Source organism: Macrosteles quadrilineatus, unplaced genomic scaffold (genome assembly GCF_028750875.1).
Source record: "Macrosteles quadrilineatus isolate MER2022 unplaced genomic scaffold, UCM_ALF_1.0 Scaffold_2__2_contigs__length_208266976, whole genome shotgun sequence".
Taxonomy (NCBI): Eukaryota; Metazoa; Arthropoda; class Insecta; order Hemiptera; family Cicadellidae; genus Macrosteles; species Macrosteles quadrilineatus.
Window position 1 is genome coordinate 13,190,527 of NW_026542595.1, and position 23,796 is coordinate 13,214,322.

At 35.8% G+C, this 23,796-nt stretch overlaps 1 protein-coding gene across 2 annotated transcripts in view; it reads right to left on the reverse strand.

Annotated features, from left to right (window-relative positions):
* LOC128986889 (rho GTPase-activating protein 19-like) overlaps window positions 1-18,528 on the reverse strand; it is a 35,436-nt gene extending 16,908 nt beyond the window's left edge. The window contains exons 1-7 of one of the 2 annotated variants that reach the window (XM_054407492.1): window positions 17,920-18,528; window positions 16,165-16,331; window positions 12,256-12,465; window positions 3,416-3,618; window positions 2,803-2,958; window positions 1,955-2,185; window positions 1,691-1,783 (exon numbers count right to left, since the gene is read on the reverse strand). In XM_054407492.1, coding sequence (XP_054263467.1) covers window positions 1,691-1,783; window positions 1,955-2,185; window positions 2,803-2,958; window positions 3,416-3,618; window positions 12,256-12,465; window positions 16,165-16,331; window positions 17,920-18,053 — 1,194 coding nt within the window. In that variant the 5' untranslated portion in view covers window positions 18,054-18,528. The remainder of the gene's footprint in view (window positions 1-1,690; window positions 1,784-1,954; window positions 2,186-2,802; window positions 2,959-3,415; window positions 3,619-12,255; window positions 12,466-16,164; window positions 16,332-17,919) is intronic. The other variant, XM_054407493.1, reaches the window with a different exon arrangement.
* Window positions 18,529-23,796: the final 5,268 nt, after the last annotated feature.

The window sequence follows — 23,796 nt, forward strand, 5'->3', positions numbered from 1 at the left end:
TAATTCAATCAAAACAGGGGTTTTCTTTAGAAATTAAAATTTTTTCTTGTATTAAGGGATATTTTGTTGAAATACCATAATTTACAATGGAATTTTAACCGTAATTTTTACAGAAATTGGAGTTGTACTATTTTGTTCTAAGTTACAACATACTACAGTACTATTTTTTTTCAAAATCGTTCAGTGATTTCAGACATCAATTTAGTGGATATATCCACTCAAAACTCATACTCGAAAATTTTGGGGTAAACAATACTTTATCCATGTACTAACTAATATGGGGAGAAATTAAAAATAAGTTGTCAAAGATTTGCTATACCCTCCTGAATAAACTCGTACCGTACCAAGCATACGGACGGTACGTGCAAATGAGTGAACAAAACGCGGTATCGCGCGCGCAGCAGTAGCCTACTACATCAGGAGCAATGACCTACATCTCATTCACACAGCTGCGCCGCCGCCGCCGAGTACATCGCGAGCACGGGCAATCGTTCACTCCGCTCCGCATCGCCGAGTCTAGTCCAACAGTTTAGTCTAGTCTAGTCCGCCGCTAAGCTCAGTCCAGTCCAGTTGGCAGCAACTGCAGCGCGCCAGGCGACGGTTCCATGAACTTCGTGGTGACGGTGCTGCGATCTAAGTAGAGGGGTCAGTACTACGTGCATCCACCGTGCACAACAGAGTACATTGTAGAAATTTCCTGTTCACGCGTCCTCCCGCATAGTCTTCAATCTAGTAGTGTTATATAGTCAATGGTAATAGCCCTTTAAACAAAACGGCCTTTGCTTTAAAAATTACATTTCAATAGTTATTGCTAATTATTTTATTTTCTCAGTACCGGCGACTGAGCCTTGCTCGGTTGTGGTTAATTGGTTTTAACCCTTTCTGATATAGCAGACGGTGGTCGGATATATTTGCCGATTATGACATTTAATTGTTACCTATAGTTGATTGTCTATGACATCATTAATCTTTTGTCTTTGTTTACTTTTTCCTTGTTATTTTGTTGAACCAACTTAGTTACTTGAGCAACCCATAAGAAGGCCACAATGTTATATTTTAAAATGAGCTTTGTAGCAAAATCGGAATACGAATCTTCCTGAGGTAATGGCTGTCCCCAACTACGTTTTTTTAGGGCTCCCTAATTCCAAAATGTAGTCAAAATCCTTTCACTCTCGATTTCAGGATAAATATTACAGACAGACAGACAAACAGATATAGCTCAAATTGTAGTATAGGATAGGATAAAATAGGAAAATTTTATTATAAAAAACTGCTCGGCCAATTTTGATCAAAATTAATTTTTTAGGTTGCTAGTTCTTTTCTATGGAAAAAAGGTACAACCCTTATTGCTTTAAGAATTACGGTAAACAAAATTATTGCAACTTTTGTGATTTCCCCTATAAAATATCATAGTACTCCCACTGTTACCTGTAATAAGGGTTGTTGACAAGCTAATGGAAGAAAGTATGTATCAGATTGCTGATACCGTTTGTTTTTTACTGAATTTATAAGTTAAGAATAGTTTGTTAAGAGACAATCTCTCCAGAGTGATTCTTCAAGTTAATGACTCATAGCTCACCAAAAACGTGCCCAAAACCAAGTGTGTTCAAGTTAACATCTTTGACAGTAGGCTACGGTAACAAAGTAGTCTAATAACAACTGTCAATCCATAACTCAAAATATTACTTACATTCAGAATCTCTTCACTACAAGATCTCTTTTTCAACTGTCCAAGCTCACAAAAGCCTCTTGCAGGCTTCACGGTTTTGTTGAAAATGTGTTTCTGAAACAAGGAATAATACAAACTCACAGTTTGTCTGATCAGATGACTGAATTCTTAAAAAGGAAGGTGATTTGGTTTCATAATAAAGAGTTTGTTTCATCTGTTGATAATAAGTCACATGATAGTAGTTTAGAGTTAACCTACCCAGCTTTGTGCAGCTAACTGTCTTACCTTGATAGAATCTCCAATACTACGTGCCCTGTTGTTGTTGGGTGTGCCATTGCCATTTTCCCGATTGAACTGTTTGACCAGTCGCCGCTTCTTGCTGCTCTCTGGGAGAGACTGAATGTGAGCATACAGCTGTGCGAGAGCTGCCTCTGTAGGATTGGTTGTATTCTCCTGCGCAGTTCTCTCTCGGTCCACAAAGCTGAACACTGTTGTTGCAGCACTGCTTTCATTCAGCTGTAATGTTAAATTTTAGTTTAATTAATTTGAAAAGCTTTCATCTGTTATGTGATTAAAACACAAATCAACAGCTTTCATAAAATAATATTTTTAACATCTGGCACTTATAACAGACAATTTTTTCTGTATATTACCAGGTAGCATAATAATGCAATATTGATGTCTGAATGAAAATTATTTCTGAGAAACTTTCAATTTTTGTTAAAAAGTGGTGAAACTATGGCCAACATTTCAATCGTTCACGTTCAAAACCATCAAAATTAAGTACTATACAGTAGAACCTCTTTAGTCCGAACCCCTGTAATTCGAACGTCCACTAATCCGAGCGACTCATTGCTGTACTCAATACACAGTACAGTAGTTCTTCATTGTATACTGTATTTATTGATATACGCACTATAGTTACTTGTAAATTGTAATGTATAGTACTGTTTATTCCCTATATTTACTACTGTATTAAATAAACACTGTATTTTAGTTTATAAAGCATTTTTCACTTTTCCCTAGCTTTGTTATGTATAAACAACAATATGTTCTGTAATCCAAACTATTCAATAATCCGAACTACCCTCGGTCCCATTTAGTTCGGATTAAAGAGGTTCTACTGTACTTACAAAGTTCTCAGGAGACCGTTTTCTTCTTTCCCAGTACATCTTAATATCTGTAGCCAGAGAAGAAGGAATGTTGAAGAGCTCAGGTCCTGCTGATATCATAAATGCCACTACTTTGCTTAGCATTTGTGAAGTAGCATGGAACGCTTCCGGCTGAAGCTAAACGACAAAAAAATGCTTATGATGAAATATGTATTGGGATGATTAACTAATCAACTACTTAAATTAAACATAATTGACTCAATCAATTATTAAGCGCTTTTTTAGTGTTTGGTCAGTTGAGCATGAAAACTAACACTGTTACAAATTTAATTTTAGTTAAAAAAGATATATAATTATTTATATTTTTTGAAAATAATTTTTCAGATCATTATGTGGGCCTATTTGCATTTTTACTAACATAGAAATACCAACCACCTACTTCAAAAAGGCATACCTACACACACAGAATGAAGAACTTAAAACTTGGGTTTCTAAAACCAGTAGGCCCTAAAGCCACCTTTAATAATCCTGATCTGTAACTACATTCAACATATCATAACAAATGATTTTAGACAATAGAATATCTTTCTAAAATTAAAAGCTATTTGATGTATAATAACAAATTTTCACTAACCTTCCTGGGACAGAGCAGGTGTGGTGTGAACAACGTTGCCAGATTGTCAGCAGACATCTTATTTTCATTCTCATGACTCGCGACCAAGTGCAAAAGTTCCATAATATCCCTTAAAACTTTCCAGTTTTCAGAGGGCAGCAATAAGAAAAGAAGTTGCAAAGCTTGTAGTAAACGGTCATCATTTGGCTTTTGCGTACAGAGGTCTAGAAAAAATAAATAAAGACGATTCATGTTTACAATTAAAATGAAAAATGTTAAACTTATAGAACAATCTGTCTTATGTTTATGGTTTGTTCTGCACAGCACCTATCAGTAGGAGGACAGCACCATAAGATTTACATCCTCAAAGTAGTTTGTCATTTGGGAAGGAAGAAAGTTTAGTTATACCCATAAAATCTTGTCCTAAAGTTAGGTGAGCTTCTTTCAATCGTTGGTTTCCATTTGTTGGTGCACTCAGGAAGGGGTGAAGATTAAAAAATTAAAAAATAAATGGTATCAGCAGGGAATGTTGCTGAAAGTCAACAGTCCCGGAAGATCAAATAATTTATACCTGTGCCGCTAGGTCAAAAACTACAATGTTTGCAGTGTCTGTAGATCAAAAGTCCCAGTAAGTCAAATAGTACAGTCCGAGCTAAAAACGTGGTCTATGTTAAAGCAATTGACTTATTGGGAATTTGACCTAATGCAACAGCAGTTTTAATATAACGAAATACGGTAAAATACAAGTTCAGTTTCGCTGAGTCAACAGTGCCGGAAGATCAAAAGCAATAAAAGTGAACGTCGATTCAGTGTAAAGTAGACCTCCTGCAACGCTTACTACACCAACAAAACTCGCTTTTAGTTACTTCGTGTTTTGTCATAATTAGAATAGAGCTAAAATTATCATATTTGGTACATAGCTTATCTATTAATGCTTCTTGCCAACTGTTTGGTCAACACTGTAAATAGGTATAGTTTATGTAATGAAAAGCCTTTCGTCAAAATTTGTGGCATAAAATACACGCAAGGACGATCTGAAAATTTCTGGTTATTATATACGTTTGTAAAAGGAGATCCATTTAATTGTAGAACTATGTTATGAGTTATAATGTAGTCTACATATAAACTGTGTAAATGTATTACGCCTCGGAAGGGTTGAAACCTGTCCAAACTATCATATATATTATTAAAACGTAAATGGGGGTTTTTTCACGATTCTGAATCAACCAGACGATGGATGTGTTGAAAGAAAGGCAATTTTGAGAACTAGGGGATTTCAAAGCCATAATTTATAATTAGTGTCCCAGTTTTTTTTATAAATTAAGTTTTAGTTTTTAAAAAGTCTAGCAGCCGATGCCTAACCTTCTCCAATAAGTCAATGCTTCTAGCTAGCTTTTAGTACAATATAATTTGCTTAACACAACAGCTGTAACATTCAGCATTTGTGACACAAATTCAGCATTTGGAAGAAAATTCAAATACATACTTATGGTTGGTTTATTTATACTATGTGTAATGCTGACCATTGATACATTTAATTCTTCGGTACGAGGATGGTAGATTAATTAAATATGCATAGTAAAATACAGTAGTAGGATGTTCAAATTATTTTTTAAAGTATTCTTTGTAATCATCGATTTGTTTTAGTCCAATATAATTTGTTTTAACTAACAGCTGGTTGAATGTGCTATGTATACTTATAAAAGGCAAAGCCCTCACTGACACACTCACTCTCACTCACTCATCATCACTAATTCTCCCACTTCCCATTTACCTAGGAGGCTGAAATTCGATACACCGATTCTTTGGGCATTAAATAGGAAAACTAAGTAATTTTTATTATGATAGGGCATTCGAGCTTCGCCCCAGTGGCTCTGGAGTTTCCCATGTTAACCTTATGATTTTTCATATTTAAAAGGAATTAATGAATCTTAACAGCTGTGTCAATTAAACAATTTATGACAACAGCTAGTTTGCAACCAAAAGCTGAAAGAGCGTTTCGAACGAACTTCAACCTGGAGGCGAGTTAACCCCAAGGCAAGTGAGCTCAGCGAACGAGCTCCAACCTAAAGGTGAGTGAGCGTAGCGAACGAACTTCAACCAGGACGTGATTGAGCCATGCGAACGAGCTCATCTTGAAAATTAATTAGTTAACGGGGCAAAGCCAGCGGGTACAGCTAGTTATTCTACAGAATTATTAGGTTTTTAGCGAATTTCGCATATATGGAATAAGCTATTACCGTAGTACTCATGGCAACACCTGGACCTGGGACCGATGTAATTTTTCGTTTTGAGTCCCTAGAGGCCAAAAACACCATCCTTTCAAATTCATATATATGTAAGTGTATGAGACATTTTGGGGACTTGACTTTTTCGGGTCTCAAGAATTTATACGAAAATACACTATTGCAATATTTTGAGGACTTGAATTTCCGTATGTGTATAAGACATTCTGGGCACTTTACTTTTTCGGGTTAGTACTTTTCGAGGACCTGTGCAATTTATTCCATTCCAAATGCAGCGCGTTATCGATCTTCACCCTTGAGTGGGCCTCCCATTCACTGACGGAATGTCTCGTGGCGTATGACGACCGGATATAAATAGTCACTTTAGGCCAGGCGCACACAGGCGATTTTGAGTTGCGCAACAGTTGCCCGACTAATCGGGGGACTGTTGCACAACTCTCTCGGAGACTCTGAAGTCTAGCGACAGTTGAGCTGGAGTGCGCACACAGGCAACTTTTTAGTCGCGGATCTAGTCTAGAGACGTGTTGGAAATACATTCGTTACAGCGTTCCGAATGGATTTCAATGATACAGCCGTAGTATGTGCTTTGTTGCTGAAGTTACGCTCGCGAAAGAAAAAGAGAAGATACTGGGTTCATCCCATATATATGTGAAAGGACAGTTTCAATGACTTTAAATATAGTCGGCCTCTTCTCAACTTCATCAATTAATTGTTCGACATCCTCATCACGCACACTCATACTTGTAATTTTCTAAAATCTTCACACAACAAGAGAGCAAACACTAGTGACAGTTCTGGCCACGAGTAGTTGAACTCCTGGGGTGAGACTGAGCGACACAGCGACAATTTAGTTGCATGTGTGCGCATCTACACTTGATTCAATGGATACCAAACCTGGAGCGATAGTCCCGCAACAATTGAGTCGCAGAGCAGTCGCTGGCAAATTGGGTCCGGGAACATCGGTTGCAACAGTTGCGCGACTGTCCCCAGACTGTTTCCTTCGTGTGCGCACTCCAATTTAAAACAATGTTGAACATTTTAGTCGGGCAACTGTTGCGTGACTCAAAATCGCCTGTGTGCGCCTGGCCTTACACTCACTTATCTCGTTATTTTTTTTTTCAGCATATTCGTTGACCCGTCTGCAGGTCTTATGTTGATGGGCTGTCAGAGCGTCTGTTGTAATAACTTGAATTCCTTATGCATGTTTGCTGCTGATTACGGTGAAATATTGTTAGAAATTCCACCTAATCTTTAAAGTTACCCATAAAATTCATAGAAATAATAATATTTAACTGTTTGACGAGTACTCCTATTGTATTCAAAATACTGTATACTGTATCCCCTATTGTATCCAATCCACTGTCACGTTTCGTATTTTGTATACTACCGTTAATTTACACGGGTAAATTGTTGTGCAGAAATATTCCACATACAACTGCAATACCAGTGGCAGTAGCAATACCAGTGGCAGTAGCCAAAGTTCCTGTCGCGACCAGATCTGGTTGGGTATAGGTGAGGGGGTTTGCAAGGGCACTGTTTCGAAACCACACGTTCGATATAAGCATTGAGTATACACGTCAGTACATACGTGTATACCCAATGATATAAGCAACGGTTCTTGCAATTTATTGCTTATTGTTTTTTAGAGTTGTTTTCGGACTTACTCTGTTTTCGGACTTACTCACACTCGTATAAGGTTTTCCACGATTGTCATTGATAATGTAGCCATGTTGCTTTGAAATAGCGACCATACAAATGTATGCATTTTAAGCCAAGTATGAATGGAGATGAGTGTGGGATGAGTGGAGCGATCTTGTTGTCCTGTTTGTGACTAAGGCCGACATAATCCTTGGACACAGATGTTAATTGATAGTGCATACAGTCAATTAATAGCAGCAGAGGTCAAGTTTGGTATCAAATTAAAGTTTTTATTCATAAAAATACATTTGCCGCAAACCCAAACTCAAACGATGATGATGATAATAACGTTAATAATGTCGCTAAAACGTATCGTTTGAAATTTAACAGCTGAAAATAAGTGAAATAGAAAAGGTTTTGGTTAAATCCATCAAATTGTAATTGGACACTAGTAAATACTAGTGCACTTGTTGCTACCTCCCCCCTTCGGTTTCATGTATTCCTCTCAATCAGTTCAAACCTAGGAGGATTAAACATTAATGTTAATTAATGTTAAATCCTCCTAGATTCAAACCTGAAACACCCAGATCGAAACTCGCCTGTCGTTATTTTACCATCGCCTTTTTTTAAATATATTTTTTTTTTAAGAAATATATTGATTTACTTTGGATTTTAAACATGTTAACGTTTTATTTTGTTAAAGATTTATGGTGATACGTAAATATTGTGGTGTAGTAAAGTATATTATATTGTAGTTAAGTGTTAAATTTTGAAATTTTAGGGTGAATCGAGATGAATCTTTTTTTATAACATGGGTCTCTCCTACCTTAACATACATACCAAGTTTCATAAACATCGGTTGGAAAAGTGCAAAGATAAATATTTGTATGTAAAAAATACAAAATGGTGGATATCTGGTTAACGAAACGATTTTGGAAAAAAATGTTATCCTTGATTTTCTGTTTATTTTGACCCAAGGAATTACTAGGTAAAGTATCTCCCCGCTTATTTTAACACCCTGTTTATGATGTATTCTTATAAGTGAAAAATGTAAGCTGGTAATACAGAAAGATGTTTTATAAATAATATGAATGTACTGATTATTTGTATATTCATCTTTTTCTTGTCCTTAGAACTGTAAATTAAAAGTCCACTCAGCAGTCGCATCGTACGATGTAGTTCTTTCCATGTGTTGCGAAACGCTAAATTTGCCGTCCTCTTCAACCCAAGTTATCTATTGAACCAGTTATTGTAAAAAATTAAAAAAAAAATATTTTACGCATCGCACTTTTAGCTACAACTTTGCCACAGACAAAACATCTCTCTAACCCAAAAACAAACAAAAATCTCGCATGCTAACTTTTTCATGTTAGAAATCACGATTTAAAAATATTTCACCATACATATCAATTTCGGTAAATAATTAAAGTTCCAACAAAACTGTCATCGAGTAGGACTAACCAAGAAGCTCTGTGCCAACTTTCAAAATTTTAGCACAACTTTAAGTACACCAAAACACGAAATTGTTGAAGTCATGCGTCGAGAGGACTATCGCTGTTTTTAAAAGATTATACTTTTGACCTTCCGGCACTGTTGACTCAGCGAAACTGAACTTATATTTTATCTTATTTCGTTGTATTAAAACTGCTGTTGCATTAGGTCAAATTCCCAATAAGTCAATTGCTTTAACATAGACTACGTTTTTAGCCCGGACTGTACTATTTGACTTACTGGGATTTTTGATCTACAGACACTGCAAACATTGTAGGCCTAGTTTTTGACCTAGCGGCACAGGTATAAATTATTTGACCTTCCGGGACTGTTGACTTTCTGCAACGCGTCCGTATCAGCATTCTGACACATACTGTCTCCCATAAGCTTGTCAACAACCTTTATCATGGGTAAGTGGTATGATATTTAAAAAGATTACTGTTTAGTTTAAAAAATCACAAAAGTTGCAATAACTTTTGAACCGTAATTGTTACAGCAATGGGGTTGTTGTACTATTCTTTTTAGAATTATAAGGACCATAACATATTAATTTTGATCAAAACCAGCTTTTCTAAAAAAATCCGATTTTTCTGTTATTTTATGGGGTTTTATGGGAAAATCCCCATTAAAGATCTAAATTTCAAAAAAATAAAAAAAACTTTCAAAATTTTAAGGACCATGACATAGGCCTACCAAGTTATATAAAAACCGGTTTTTTCTAAATTCCTATTTTTTGTTATTTTATGGGGTTTTTATGGGAAAATAACATAATTTACCTACAATAACTTTTTAACCGTAATTTTTACAAAAATGAAAGTCGTACCATTGTTTTCAGAATTTAAAAGGCTACAACATACTAAATCTTTATCAAAATCGTTAGGGGCATTTTTGAGAAAATCTGATTTCCATTATTTTATGGGTTTTTATGGGAAAATCAACATTAAAAATCAAAATTTAAAACAAATTTTAAAAAAACGCCTGGAGATACCATGCATTAGAACCTACACACTAAATTTCATCGAAATCGGACCACAGGTGTAGTCCCTAGCTCTGTACACATCCAGACACACACACAGACATCACTTTGAAAACCATTTTTTTGGGTCCAGGGGGACCCAAAACAGATGTATTCACTCAAAACTCAAACTCGAAAATTTTGACGAAAACAATACTTTATATAGGCCTACAACAATATTTAAAATTATAACAACAATAAAAAACAAACGTACAACAATAACTAATTCAAGATTTACAACAATAATTCAAATACATAAACAATAGTTTACAATTTGCAACAATAATTGAAAAATGTATAACAACCATCTTTAAGACTAGGCCAATAGGCAACCTTGTTTTATCTTGACTCCAGTTCAATTAGACAAGGTTGTTTAACACGTCCGCTACTGAGCGTTGCATATATGCGACGCCACGGTCATTGTCACAGACCAAGGTATACATTTGAATCTTAAACATAGACCGGCCCACACTTGGTTAACAGTACACTCAGACCACGGGCGAAAACCTGTAAAACAGTGATCATTTACATTGTAAAACGCAACAATCGTATTTTGTAAATAATTTATTCTTGTTTTTTTGTATTTTATATAACCTTTTGTAATGTTGCATATTTGCGACGCCCGGCCTATAGCGAAGACAATAGTGAAAATTATCATAGTTTTCTTGAATTAGACCAAACTGCGCATACAGGGTGATTGATATAAGTGTGCCAGCCGTTTTATTCGAAAGCCATAAGAGATATCAAAAAAAGTTAAATGGTAAGTGCCTTGGACTTTTTATTTTAAAAATTGTAGTCAAGTCAAAAAAAATTTTTAGCCGCCATTTTTCCAATAAGGCCGCCAACTTTGATTTTTCTTATGGATTTTTCCTGTATTTCATGATGTATTACGGTAGAAAATGTAATTTTAAGACGATTCTATTCTTGTGATTTTTTTCATAAACCTAACCGTTTCAAAGATAATAATGGTTAAAGTTGTGAAATTTTGAATAGTTTTTGAATAAAACAGCTGGCATGCTTGCTTAGGCCTTTATCGAAACTCTTTCTTATGCCTATTTTTTAAAACTTTAATTATCTTTGAAACGGTTAGGTTTATGAAAAAAATCACAAAAATAAAATCGTCTTAAAATTACATTTCCTACCGGAATACATCGTAAAATACAGGGTGTTCCGTAAGAAAAATCAAAGTTGGCGGCCATATTGAAAAAATGGCGGCTAAAATAATTTTCTTGACTTGACTAAAATTTTTAAAATAAAAAATCCAAGGCACTTACCATTTAACTTTTTTTGATATCTCTTATAGTTTTAGAATAAAACGGCTGGCACATTTATATCAATCACCCTGTATATGCGACAGTTCATTTTTGTTTGTGTTTTGAGGTGAAAGTAAGTAAAAAATACAAGAACAGTTATAACTGAACAAATATAAAAGCTACATAGGATAATGCAGCATACATACTGCACAGGGATGCAGAAAAGTAAAGACCAGTTTTTTTCAACTATCATATGACATCACCAAATATCATATCCACAGACCAAGCGACGCAGTTATGCGTCAGACATCTCTGTAGACCACTGCAGGGAGGCCTTCAAATAGACCGTTACAAAGATATGAGCGTTTTAATAACATTAGAACCCCGACGCAAATATGCAACGGCAGTCTATTTTAATGTGACTAGCCGACGCATATATGCGACGGCAGTCTATGGGTGGAAACTGGCCGTCGCATATGTGCGTCGCTAGTCCATTTGAATGAAAAATTTCGTACTATTGCAGTAGCGAACGTGTTAAAGAGAACCAAATTTAAAACAACACAGTCAGTAAATATTTAGCCTATATTTTCATTACTGCTGTAACTATAGCTTCCTCATGTCTTAAAGTCAACATACATAATAAATACGCTGGTGTCACTGTCCTTAGTGTGAACCACAGAATCATAATACCGTATGTCAATTGTGTCTTTTAGATATGTGCCTTAAGCAATAGCTTAGATTTTTATTGTTACCACTGACTAATTTTTACTTTCTCCCCTATGACATAATTTAATTTAATTTTATGCTAAGGTTCAAAATTTAACTATTATGAAAATGTGGTAGTAATTGTTGATTATTTTTATTGTTTATTTTTCTCTCTGTTTAAAGTTTATCCATGTTTTTATTATTTAATGTTTAATTTTATAAGTAGATTGTTATTACTTAAAGTGTTTAGAGTAATGATACAATGAATGTACAAATGTTAACTTTCCTTTTATTCTTCCAACTAGGATAATTTTGCACTCTGTCTCTTATAATATTTAGTTTTTAGAAATGTTTATATTTAATATCTGGTAACGTCATATGCATCATTGAATGCCTAACGAGTAGGCGACAATAAACATTTTGAATCTTGAAAGCGTCCTTATCTCTAGTCCTATTATTATGATATAATATTTGATACCTAACGTATGGAATGGTGTAGTAGTATCAACTTACCTGCTATTTGACAATAGGCTGGAAAGTAAGTTTCTGTCAGTAAAGGTTCCTGCAGTTCAGCTAGTATTGTTTTGAGAACCGAAGCACAGTCATGAACTGAATATAAACTTTCACCAAAATCAACCAATGCACCACTGTTGAGTAGTGATTTCAATTCTTGTTGACGAGTTAATTTTCCTGTTCTTCTGAATATTCCTTCTTGAACCACATCTAGAAATCATAGAAAGAAGCTCCATTATATTTTTATGATTGATTACACCAAATACCAAGGCCAAATACATTCAAATACATAGGCTCTGGTGCTAATCATTTACAGTAGTTTGAACAGGGAAACAAATAGATTGAATTTATTAGGCTACTTTATAGTTTTATTTGCTATTGGATATATGGATAAATTTATGTACATATTGAAGAAAACTTAACTTACAATTGTAGCTAAAACTTGAAATAGAACTTCTGTTAAGTTAAGGCTGTGTATGTTTCCTAAAAACAATTTTTTGGAAAATACTTTTAGAAGACATGAAAAAATACAGCGTGTCTGCCAGTTGATCAAACTGAATTTAGTGACTTTAGGGAGACGACGACATTAAAATACAAAAACTTTTATAAGAAAAAGACAATATAAGACAATTAATATTTTTCAATGACTTGAACATGAGTAGTCAGGCATACAATATTTTGTGCCATAGTGATTTTTTAACTGGTTCTCAAAATATTAGTTACGGTACAATAAACTAATAACATTATCGTTATATAAACATCAACTCTGCCGAGTTGCCTAGAATAGAGGCTAGACTTTACCTCAGCCCAGTTATGATCGATTATGTCAATGTCCCTTTGTGTTTTTCATGTTTTTTGTAAACGTGTGTCCGTTCCGTGTTATCATGTTTCGTATATGTTTTATTTATTGAACTCTGTTTGTTAACGACCTTTTGAAAGAAGTGATTTCCTTGAGGCCTGATGATGGTTCAGAAGAACCGAAACTAGTTGCTAAAAGCAGCAACAAATGATGACTATATGTAGGTATTGTAAACCATTTTATTTATAATACAGTAATCAGGAGGCTTAACAACTATTTTAAAATTAAGTTACAATTTTGATGGCAAAAGGCAATGGCCAGCCAAACTATTATTTCCATGATAAAATAGGTTTGGGATCTCATAATAATTACCCTAGTAATAAATAATAAAAGAAGTTGCAAAGGAATAAAAGTGATACAACTTTTATGAGCTTAACTACTGACTCAACGAGTTCTTGGATGGACTTGACTTGACACTTGATTGTCGTGATAAAATGTTAATGGGTTTGAGACTTCTAATGGGGGTTTTATTACATAATTACCGGTACCCTAGTAATAAATAAATCATAAAATGTAAACAAACATCTGCTAAAAAAAAATCAGGCCAAACACTATCCAGGGCCGATTTACTGAATAGGTACCTTGGGCGTGAGGCAGTTGGTTTATTCGGGGGGTGCCAACAAAATTGGAAAATTTTAAAAATTTGTGGTTTGTATTTGCATGCGATCTCGGTAAACTTCTGATAATCCCTCGCGGACAAGTAGACATCATTATTGTCTCCCGTGGGCGAGTAGACATCGTTTCGTCTCCCGCAATTGCGACAACATATTAATTCATTCCTGCAGTCGTTTTTGTCAGAAATTTTGCCGAATTTTCCCGCTGTCATATTGAATTATCGTCTTCCATGATCATGGCATAACATATATGGACATATCCTGCAGTCTTGTGGAGATCATCATCGTCTTCCACGAATGAGGCAAAATCATCCCCCTCGGCCATGTAGACATCATTATTGTATCTGCCGCGGTACGACGATACATTGTAATCGTCTCCCGCGGTCGTGAAGACATTGTAATTGTCTCCCGCGATTGCGGAAAAATGTTAATCATATACCGCAGTCGTTGGAAAATCATCATTGTCTTCCGCAATCACAGCACAATTATGTCTCTCTGTTTCCCATGGTCGTGTGGACATTATCATCGTCTTCTGTGATCGCGGAAATATTCTGATCATCCCTCTGGGCTCTGTAGTAAGTAGATAACATCATAATCTTGCGGGATCGCGACAAAATCATGATCATTTCCTGCGATTGTGTAGACATTATCGTCTTTTGTGATCGCATCGAAATTCTGATCATTCCTCGCAGTCGTGAGTAAACATATATAACATACCGTGAGTAAACATACCTCCCGCGGTCATGGTTACGTCACTGTTGTCATGCGTGATCGTGGTAACTTAAATTGAAAATTCCAGGTAGAAATACCAAATTCACACATAATTCCCGGTAAAAAAAACTTACGTATAGTTCCTGGATCCTGCTATGCAAATGGGCACTACTATTATTTTGGCCTAGGGCGCTGACAGGGTGAAAAATGGACTTGACACTTTCTCAAATGAGCAGCTATGGGAATGCATAGGACAACAAAAGATAGACTTAGAGATTCGAAATAAGAAGTGGCGGTGGCTAAGACACGCCCTTTGAAAGAGCTTGATAATCCTAGGTGATTTTATAATGCAATCAAACCCATCCCATGACTACAATACCAATGAAGCAATGAACTATCCCATGGGGCGGATTGCACCAGACTTGTTTATTTTGTGTATTGAAATTACCAGGTGCCATATTATATCAAGTATGCCTTGTCCAGACACACGGAGATCTGCCCTGGCCAACTTCTTTTTCAGTAGCTTCTGGTGCAAGCCAAATGTGATTGATAACTCAAAGTGGGGATTTTAAGCTAGACGGTAAGCAGTAGAGATTTATGTATAATTCTCAGATTTCCTGAGGGATTGTACCCAAAAAAGTTAGGCTTATGAGGTGCAAAAATGAGGGTGGGTGATGCTAACAGTGGACACGCTATCAAACTTGCAAAGACGGTCCAAACCACCAAGGTTTAGCTTCAAAGATTTTACTACTTAATTTTCCAAAGGCATTGGGCTGGAGAGGGTGCTCCATTGGAAACTCTAGAACTAAGAAGCAGGGGCACAATAGATTTTGTAGGTACATTCTTACATCACTGTGCATCTTTTCTCTGAAATACCATATTAAGCTGCGTTTACACCGGAGTTAATAACATGTGTTTTTAACAAAAAGTTATTAACTTAACAGAATCGCCCAAAAATTTGTCTAAACAAAAGTAATTATCTAAATAGGAGTCGGTAAAGATCACAGGAAATGTGTTATATTTTTAACAAATGTTAGTAACAAAAGTTAATGGTCTCTTTTAACGTGTTATTTTTTGTTAATAACAGGTCCCTCTCTTCCCCGCAACCCCCGCTCCCAGTACCGGTATCGTTTTACAGAGAGTGCGCTAGTCGCCCCTCAGTACCACTCAACATCACAGCTGGTCATGCTGAGGAAATTATTGATGCTTCCTTAACTCGCCTGAAAGAGGGTCACGATCATCTTCTTGCATATCACTCCCACTGTACATAGTCCTTGTTCTGAGTGACTGACAGTTTCACCCAGTATCTCCTAGGTCTCCTTTGGCCAGCAGTGGCCAAAACAACGCACGCAGCTGCAGCAAGAACCAAGTCATCCTCTCGCACCATTGTCTCATCTACAACTGCTGGCTGTGCATGAGCGATGATTCAAGATGGCGGAGTTACTTAATGTGTTAAACATAGCCTAAATGTTTTTAACAAAAACTGAAGTAGCCTACAAAATAATTTCTTAATAACTTTCTGTTATTATTTTTTGTTAATGACTGCCGGTTAATAACTAAAGTCAATTAACTTAATGTTACTAACTCCGGTGTAAACACGCCTTAAGTAGGCCTATCAGAAACTAGGTCAAACGCCAACTTATAACAGGTGGAAAACTATTGAGCTCATTAAAAACGTGAAGTTAGGCTATAAACTAATATGGCTAAGTTAGTTAGCAAACTTACTTTCATCTTGGCTGAGGTATTCTATAAGTTGATATACTTGTGACATTCCATCTTTTGTCAATTGCATTCCCTCTTGACTCTTCCCTGTTGTTTTTATTTTCTTTGTGAATGGTACAAAACTCCATTTCAGTGACCTAAGCTTGGACTTTTCAGGCTGGCTATCACAACTGAAATAAAACAAGTTGGTTATGAAATCTAAATATAAAGATATAGGCTAAACCTACTTTTTAAATATTGTACAGTTCCTATTGTGAGTAAAAAACCAGCTTGCATATGTTTACATACGTTTACAGACATTGAGTCACCTGGGTGATGAGGACTTTTTCCAATTGCCGAACCGGGACCATATGGATACCGTTTGTGGTTGTTCCAACCACTCAACCACTGTTTATTGCACAGATGACTCCAGTAATAAAGAAATTAAAGAAAACTCTTAACTTATACGTCCATTAAATAGTCAAAAATAGATTTTGATATGACAAACCCATATTATCCTTCCTGGCGCTAGGAAAATGTGTTCACTTAAACACATTTTTTTAACCTGCCAGCTGTTCACCCATCAGCCCGTGCATGCGGAATAAGCATCCTTTGCTAACTTACTGGGCATTTTTTTGTTTGGTTTTTCAATCCTTAAACAAGCTGTAGGGCCTACATTCCAACAATAGCCTATCAAAAGCTAGTACCGGTAACCGGTACCTAACTAATAACCTATGCATATATGTTGTTGACATGGGTTAAGATAACAATTCCAATGACATACCGTAAGTTAAATGATGACGAGAATTGGTTGACCAAAAAAAACTAGCCAAGCCTAAATTTAAGCTAATTCTACAGTTTACGATTTCCAATGCCAGTAAAATCAGAAATGAATGAAGTTACTGTGGCCTATAGGATCTTATTAACTTAATAAAAAAAGTTATAATAAACATTTACCAATACCTTAAAGCTACATTAGGCCTAGCCTATTGCATAGTAACATAGGAGAAATTTAAGGTATTTTTTTGCAGGTATTATTTTTAAAGCTTTCCTTAGGCCTATAGGTTAATTTTAACATTAGCCTAGGTATATTTGTCATTAAATTGGTAGGCCTAGATTTAGATCACTTGTAGGCTACAATGATGGCAATTTTAACAGTTTAGCCATGTTCACACGAGACAGGCAGGTTAGCTGCCACTAGTTAATTTCAAGATAAGTTACCTGAGGCAGGTAACCTGCCTGCCAACTGGCTTTGTGTTTACACGGCTTTACTACAGTAACCTAAAGGTTCTTTCTATCACTTTTAGGGATCAGTCCATGGGTTTTGGATGTGCTGGAAACCAAACCCCATTCCTCCCACACTGAAGTGCCGAGACACTAACCACTTGGCTTAGACCTATTTAACTCAACCGGGTACAGTTTCTTAACTGGCCTACGCTAATATCAATTGAAAATACCAATTCGGTTAGTAAACCTTCATTCGATTTTTTTCTAACTGTAGGGCTAACTTAGGCTATCAATTATAAAATTGAACTGTTATAACTTAACCTAACCAACCAAACTTGCTGATAATGAAAAAATCGAATGAAGGTTTATACAAATAGAATCAATATTTTCAATCAAAATTAGCGTTTCAAGTTAGGCTAGCCCAGTTAAGAAACTGTACCCACTCACCCTTTAACTTAGGCCTAGTTTTTTCAAGTAGGGCTGGCCTAGCCTAATTACTTGAGCCTAATTAACTCAAAATTAACAAATAGGGCTATAATTGCTACCACTTACTCGTCAGTATTTAAATCCAAAACAAATGACAGGTGCATTCTAACTAAAGTGTGAAATTGAACAGGATCATCATACTTCAATCTCTTTGCTAAAGTCCAATCATCACTTAATTCTTGAGATGAATCACTATCCATTTTTCTTTGTTTAGAAGTTCAGCATAAGCTCATCAGCTAATTACTAGAAAATGTGCCATACAAATTATTAAACAAATTGAATCAATGTTAATTTTACTACCCATAATAAAATATGGCATATAGGCCTAGCTTAGACTTTTTGGTATGGATGAAGAAAGAATTGTCTCTAAATATTTTGAAAATAGTTATTCAATAATGTAGTCATTAGTCAAGCATGTAAAATAGGGCAAGTAACTTGGAAATTGTAATATCCAGTTGAATTAACCTCAACCGTAACCATAATGACCATGGCTCCGAAGTAAATAAAGGGTTGTTCTGAGCTATTCACTTCAAGATTAGATTAAACACACATGACACTGGATGACATATTAATCACAACAGAGAGTTTTAAAAAGAACGCACTACAATTATTAACCAATAATTAATTTAAGAAGCAGAAACGTTATGCACATTTTGATTTGAATCAACTAAAAAAAAGTTAGAAACTACACTAAACCACCACACCAACCGACCAACCAGAACCAACCACCGGACCGAAACCGGACCACCCACAAACACAAAAACATTTCAAAAACGAAATATCAAGAAGAAAAAGCATGAGCAAGAACCAATCAGCGAATCAGCTACATCTACAATCTACCGCCACCGCCCAGAGTTACCTCCTCTGAAGAGCTGTGGAATGAAAGGTAAAGCCAGTACATGTATACATAATAAATTATTCTGTATAACTAAATTATATACAGTCATAGATAAAACATACCCCCTTGTGTTGGTTAGTCTATGATACAGTACACATAAAAAACGTCAATCGTGGGGTCTCATAGTGCATAATTCATATTTTGTCCTATAGTGCATAACTGTTATGCACTATTCCTCGCTGAGACTTTACCTCTTGTCGCAATACAATGCGCCTTAAATGTCAGTGTGCGGTCCAGTATGACACCAAGATATTTGGGTGTAGATATGACAATGCTGAAGACGGTCTTCCCGCCACCTCCAAGTTCAACATATATCTATGCGTTCAACTCACGGCCTGCTTCTCTATTGTTTAGGTGAAAGGCACAAACTTAGGTCTTAGCAGGGTTCGGCTTGAGGTGATTTGCGTCACAGTAATTTCTTCTTTGACTGCTCCAATTTTAAGATCATTATGAAGTGTTCTGATGGTAAACAAACCAAGGTGCGTTGACAATTTTACGTAGGTATAGTAATTTTGATTGGTAACGTTGAATAATTTCAATGTTTGATGTACTTGCTGATACCCAAAGCTGGATCCCAAATTGGAAGTCCAAATTGGTTTTAGAATTGTTTTGTTCAGTAACAATTTATTTTATCTAAGTTTTGATTTAGATCCAAGAAGCCAATAAAGTTTAGAAGTTCAGTTGTTTTTAAATTTATAGATGTTGTCTTTTAGTCCAGATATGTGACTTCCAATTAAGCTTTGCATCTAAGTGCATGCCCAAGTATTTTATTTCTGTTACTTTTTAGGAAGGCAAATATTGTTTATGGATACTGGAGGAAGCCTGATTTAGGGTAAAAGTAATGTGTACCGTACTGATTTGTTTTCATTAATTTTGAACCTTAATGTTTTAAACCATAATGTGAAATTTCATCCAAGTTTAGCTGTAAATTTGCTGTTGCCGGATTGTCGTGGACAGATAAAATCACCGTGTCATCCGCAAATGTGGCAACCATATAGTGTTAACACTTTCTGGTAGGTCCGATGTAAAGAGAATATACAAGTGGTCCAAGTACGCTTCCTTGAGGGATTCCTAATTCCATAGGGTAAAGGTCAGTAAGTAGTTTTGATGTTTAATTTGGAAAGTTCTGTTGGTATGATATGATTTTAAAATAGGAAAAACTGAATGATGTAGTAACTTCTTAATGTTGAATAGTAAGCCAGAGTGCCATACTTTGTCAAATGCCTGACTGACATCAAGGAAAGCAGCCGAACAAAATTGTTTGTTTTCCAAACAGTTTCGAATTGTATGAACAAACCCTATGAACCTGTTTACGGTGCCATGTCTAGCCGTCTAAATCCGAATTGGTGTCCTGGGATGACGTCGTCTTCTTCAAAAAGAGCTTGTAGTCTTTTTAGGAACAATTTCTCAAACAACTTAGCCACTATAGGTAAGAGACTTAGGTCTGTAGGAAGTGATTTCATGTGGAGGTTTTCCTGGTTTTGGTATAACAATTAATTGAGCTTTTTTTAAATTTATTTGGTATGTGCGGTCTAGTCTAAATATAGAAATAAAAGAGAAATGTCATATAAACAATTCCTTTCCTCGGCAGCTCTTTTAATATTTTTCCAGAGATAGAACCGTAACCAGGATATTTTGTAATTATTTCGGATTTAGTGGTTTGTCAATGGTTGCCTTAATTACTGTAGGCCTGAATTTTTCCAGAGGGAAGTCAAGTTGAAGTGGAGAGTCCAAGAACGCTATTATTTCTTCTTCATTATTATTTATTAACCACACCTACATTTGGCTTGAATACATTGGAAAAGTATTCCCCGAAAGTTTCAGATTTTTCTTTCACTCTTGGCCCAGCTTCCATCCGGTTTACGAATTGGCGGGATTTAAATTTGGGGTTGCTCAGCCTTTTTGTGACTTTCCATAAAGAGTAATCCGTAGCTTCCGTAGCCGACAATGATTGAGTATATTCTTCAAACCATCGGGTTTTTGTGTCGTACAATAATCTTGTCCAATTCCGTGCTGCTCTGTTAAAGTTGGCTTTATCATTTGGGTTCCCTGAGTTTTGCCAAATTCTTCTGATTCGTCTCATTTCTCCTTTTCTGCTATCTTTTTCATTGGTAGCCTAGGCCTATTTTCTCAGATTTTTCAAGATTAGGTACAGGTGTGGATTCTTGGGTAGAATTTTGAATGCTGTCAACAAAAAGTTATCAACATCCAGCAGCTTCTACATTTTCAGGACTACGTATACCTGTATGTAAATTTAAGTTTTGATTTATAAAATTTTGAAATTGATTCCAGAGTCTGTGTTTTTACTGAAAATACGTTCCCTGGTTCTTTTTGACATATTTCAGTACTTAAATTTAACATAACTGGTGAATGGTATGAAGATAAGTCAAGACAAGATTTTACTTCAGTGTAATTTTGGTTAATACATTTTGAAATAAAAAAATCCAACAGATCAGGAATTTTTCGCATATCAGTGGGCCAGTGCCAGAAGTAAGTTCACCAGTTGAAAAATTGTCATTTATTAATCTTAAAGGAAGGGATAGCATTTGCTCAAACCGCGCGGAATGGTAGTGAAGTTGACCACTCTAGTCATCATCATGTTAGTGAACAAACCACAGAATCTCACAATCTGTCTGACATTATAAAAAATTGTTTCTCACGTCTTGAGAGCACATTATCTAAACAAACAGAACACATTAATACTTTACTTAATCTTCTTACCACCGTTATTGCCCGCCTAAAATGAATATTCTCCTTAAAGTGGCATTATGGAATGCCAATGGCTTGGCTCAGCATAGCCAAGAGGTTCAATTATTCATTACTCAACACAAATTGCTTATTTCGGAACTTATTTTACAGATAGGCCCAAAACCCTTGGGGATGCACAATTTTTAATTCAGTTGTGGTTTTTCACAGAAATGAGAACATTCTTTTGGCTGTCATTGTGTGACGTCACTCTCTTCTCTTGAGGGTTGAGTTGAGACGTCATCACTCTTTGATGCTTGTTGACCTACAGTTTATAGTGGAATCCGAACCACATTTTTGCCTTGATATTAACGAATTAATATAATTATCAGGATAGCACTGCAGATATTCGTAGTACTCACTAGTGCGGACGTTAATCCACACCAGGGAGTATCCCATCCACAGTGCATGCCTATAAATATCCACAATTCGTGAACTCCTGACAAGGCTAATGAAAGTTTGGCTAATGGTAAGAGCTAATACTAAAATAACGTTTTAGAATAGAAAATGTTCAATGTTTTTTCAGGTTGAGGGTCTTACTAGGTAGGTATTTTGGAAGGCAGAGGAAAACGCGCACGTCTCCTAAGGGCACGTTCCAAAGGGGAATATTGAACCGCCACGGGTTTTATGACCGTCCAGAGATACTTGAACCGCCACGAGCATTAGTGCGGATTATAAGGGTCAGTTTTGCAGGGTTGAAAAACAGTTGAACTGCCACGCGGGTTCTGCAGGTAACGAGGGAACTTTTTGAAATATTTATCCCTCCATTATCCCACTTAGATATAGGATGGAATAAGAGTTAAGATATAAGGAACAATAATAATTCAAGCAACAAACTGTAGTTATTAGTACAGGCCATCATAGTACATAACTCTAGTACAGTTGTCATAGTATTATTATATTTAAGTGTAGCCAACCTATTTCCAAGCGTACCAGATTACGTGCATAATAAAACCACGCTGTTTTGTGTTGTTTGGTTTGAATCCCGATGTGCGCCAAATCATGAATCGTACGACAAAGTATAAAGCGTGTGACAAAGTAAGTAAATGCAGCAATCACCAGCTTTCTGTAGGCCTACTATAAACAGTGCAAGGAAGCCAACTTTGTTGGGTGACTGTAGGAAAAATCTGTTTTACCCTAATCAACTATACGTCAAATATATCACAGACTTTGAACTGTGATTATTTTTATAACTGACGCACAATGTGGATACAATTGTGGACTTGAGAATCGCAGTAAATGTAAATCATAACATGGTTCCTTTAATATATTTAAAGCTAGCTTTGAAATACTTTTAAGTTGTCATAATTAGTTCTTAAATTGGTTATATAATTTATTAAAAACAGCTATCTTATCGAAAGTATTGTATCAGTTTTGTTCATTAGGTCATGGAATCCTGGAAAATAACTGGTTTGTTATATACTTTAGTTGGTTTATAGTTGTTATTTTAGAGCCAAGAACTAAACAAGCATGGTATAAATATAAAAATATCAAAGTTGAACATCCCATAGTTGATATAAGCTTGTTATCAATAAATAATTCCTAATAGTAAAGATGCAAATTGTATGTTGAGGATTTAAGCGAAAACAAAATTTACCGTCTTACTGCATGCTTATGTTAACAGTTATGTACAAATCTAGGCATATACCGAATACCACGCCGTCTATACTATGCGTGAATTCTTCGGGTTGCCGGAAGTTTACCCCCTTTACATATTTCTAAGATTTCAGAGAAATGGCCAAGTACGGCCTGGAATTTCAAACCCCCCCCCCCCCTCAAGAAAAACTATTTGTGTAGCTTGGTTGGAGTTTTACCCCCTGTACAAATTACTCAAGTGTTCACAAAAATGTCGATGTACGGGCTGGAATTTCAGGCCCAAAATGAGGCTAACACAAAGACATGAATTAACGTACAAACGAATTCGGTCAAATTAGCAATAATTGAGTTCTAGAATGTATAATGACAGCACATTCTGTAATGGATTCAAATTAACCTGGTTTTATATCAGAGCTTCTTAGCCGATATGGTGACAGTTCACTTAAAAAACAACGGGCAATATAAATATTGGTACTATTTAATATTCTGTTGGGCAGTTTTATTAAATTGAAAAATTCTAAATAAGAGTTAATAGCTTATTTTTAATCTGTGATGAATGTGATAAATTTTCGATTGAAAGTGTGCCTATTATGTGATAAAGAAGGCAATGATGGATCGCCAAACACCAATCAAAAATCTGTAGCTGTCTCACCTAGGCTCTGAACCCGGTATTCAAAAGCGCATGAGAATAGTTTTATAAATAT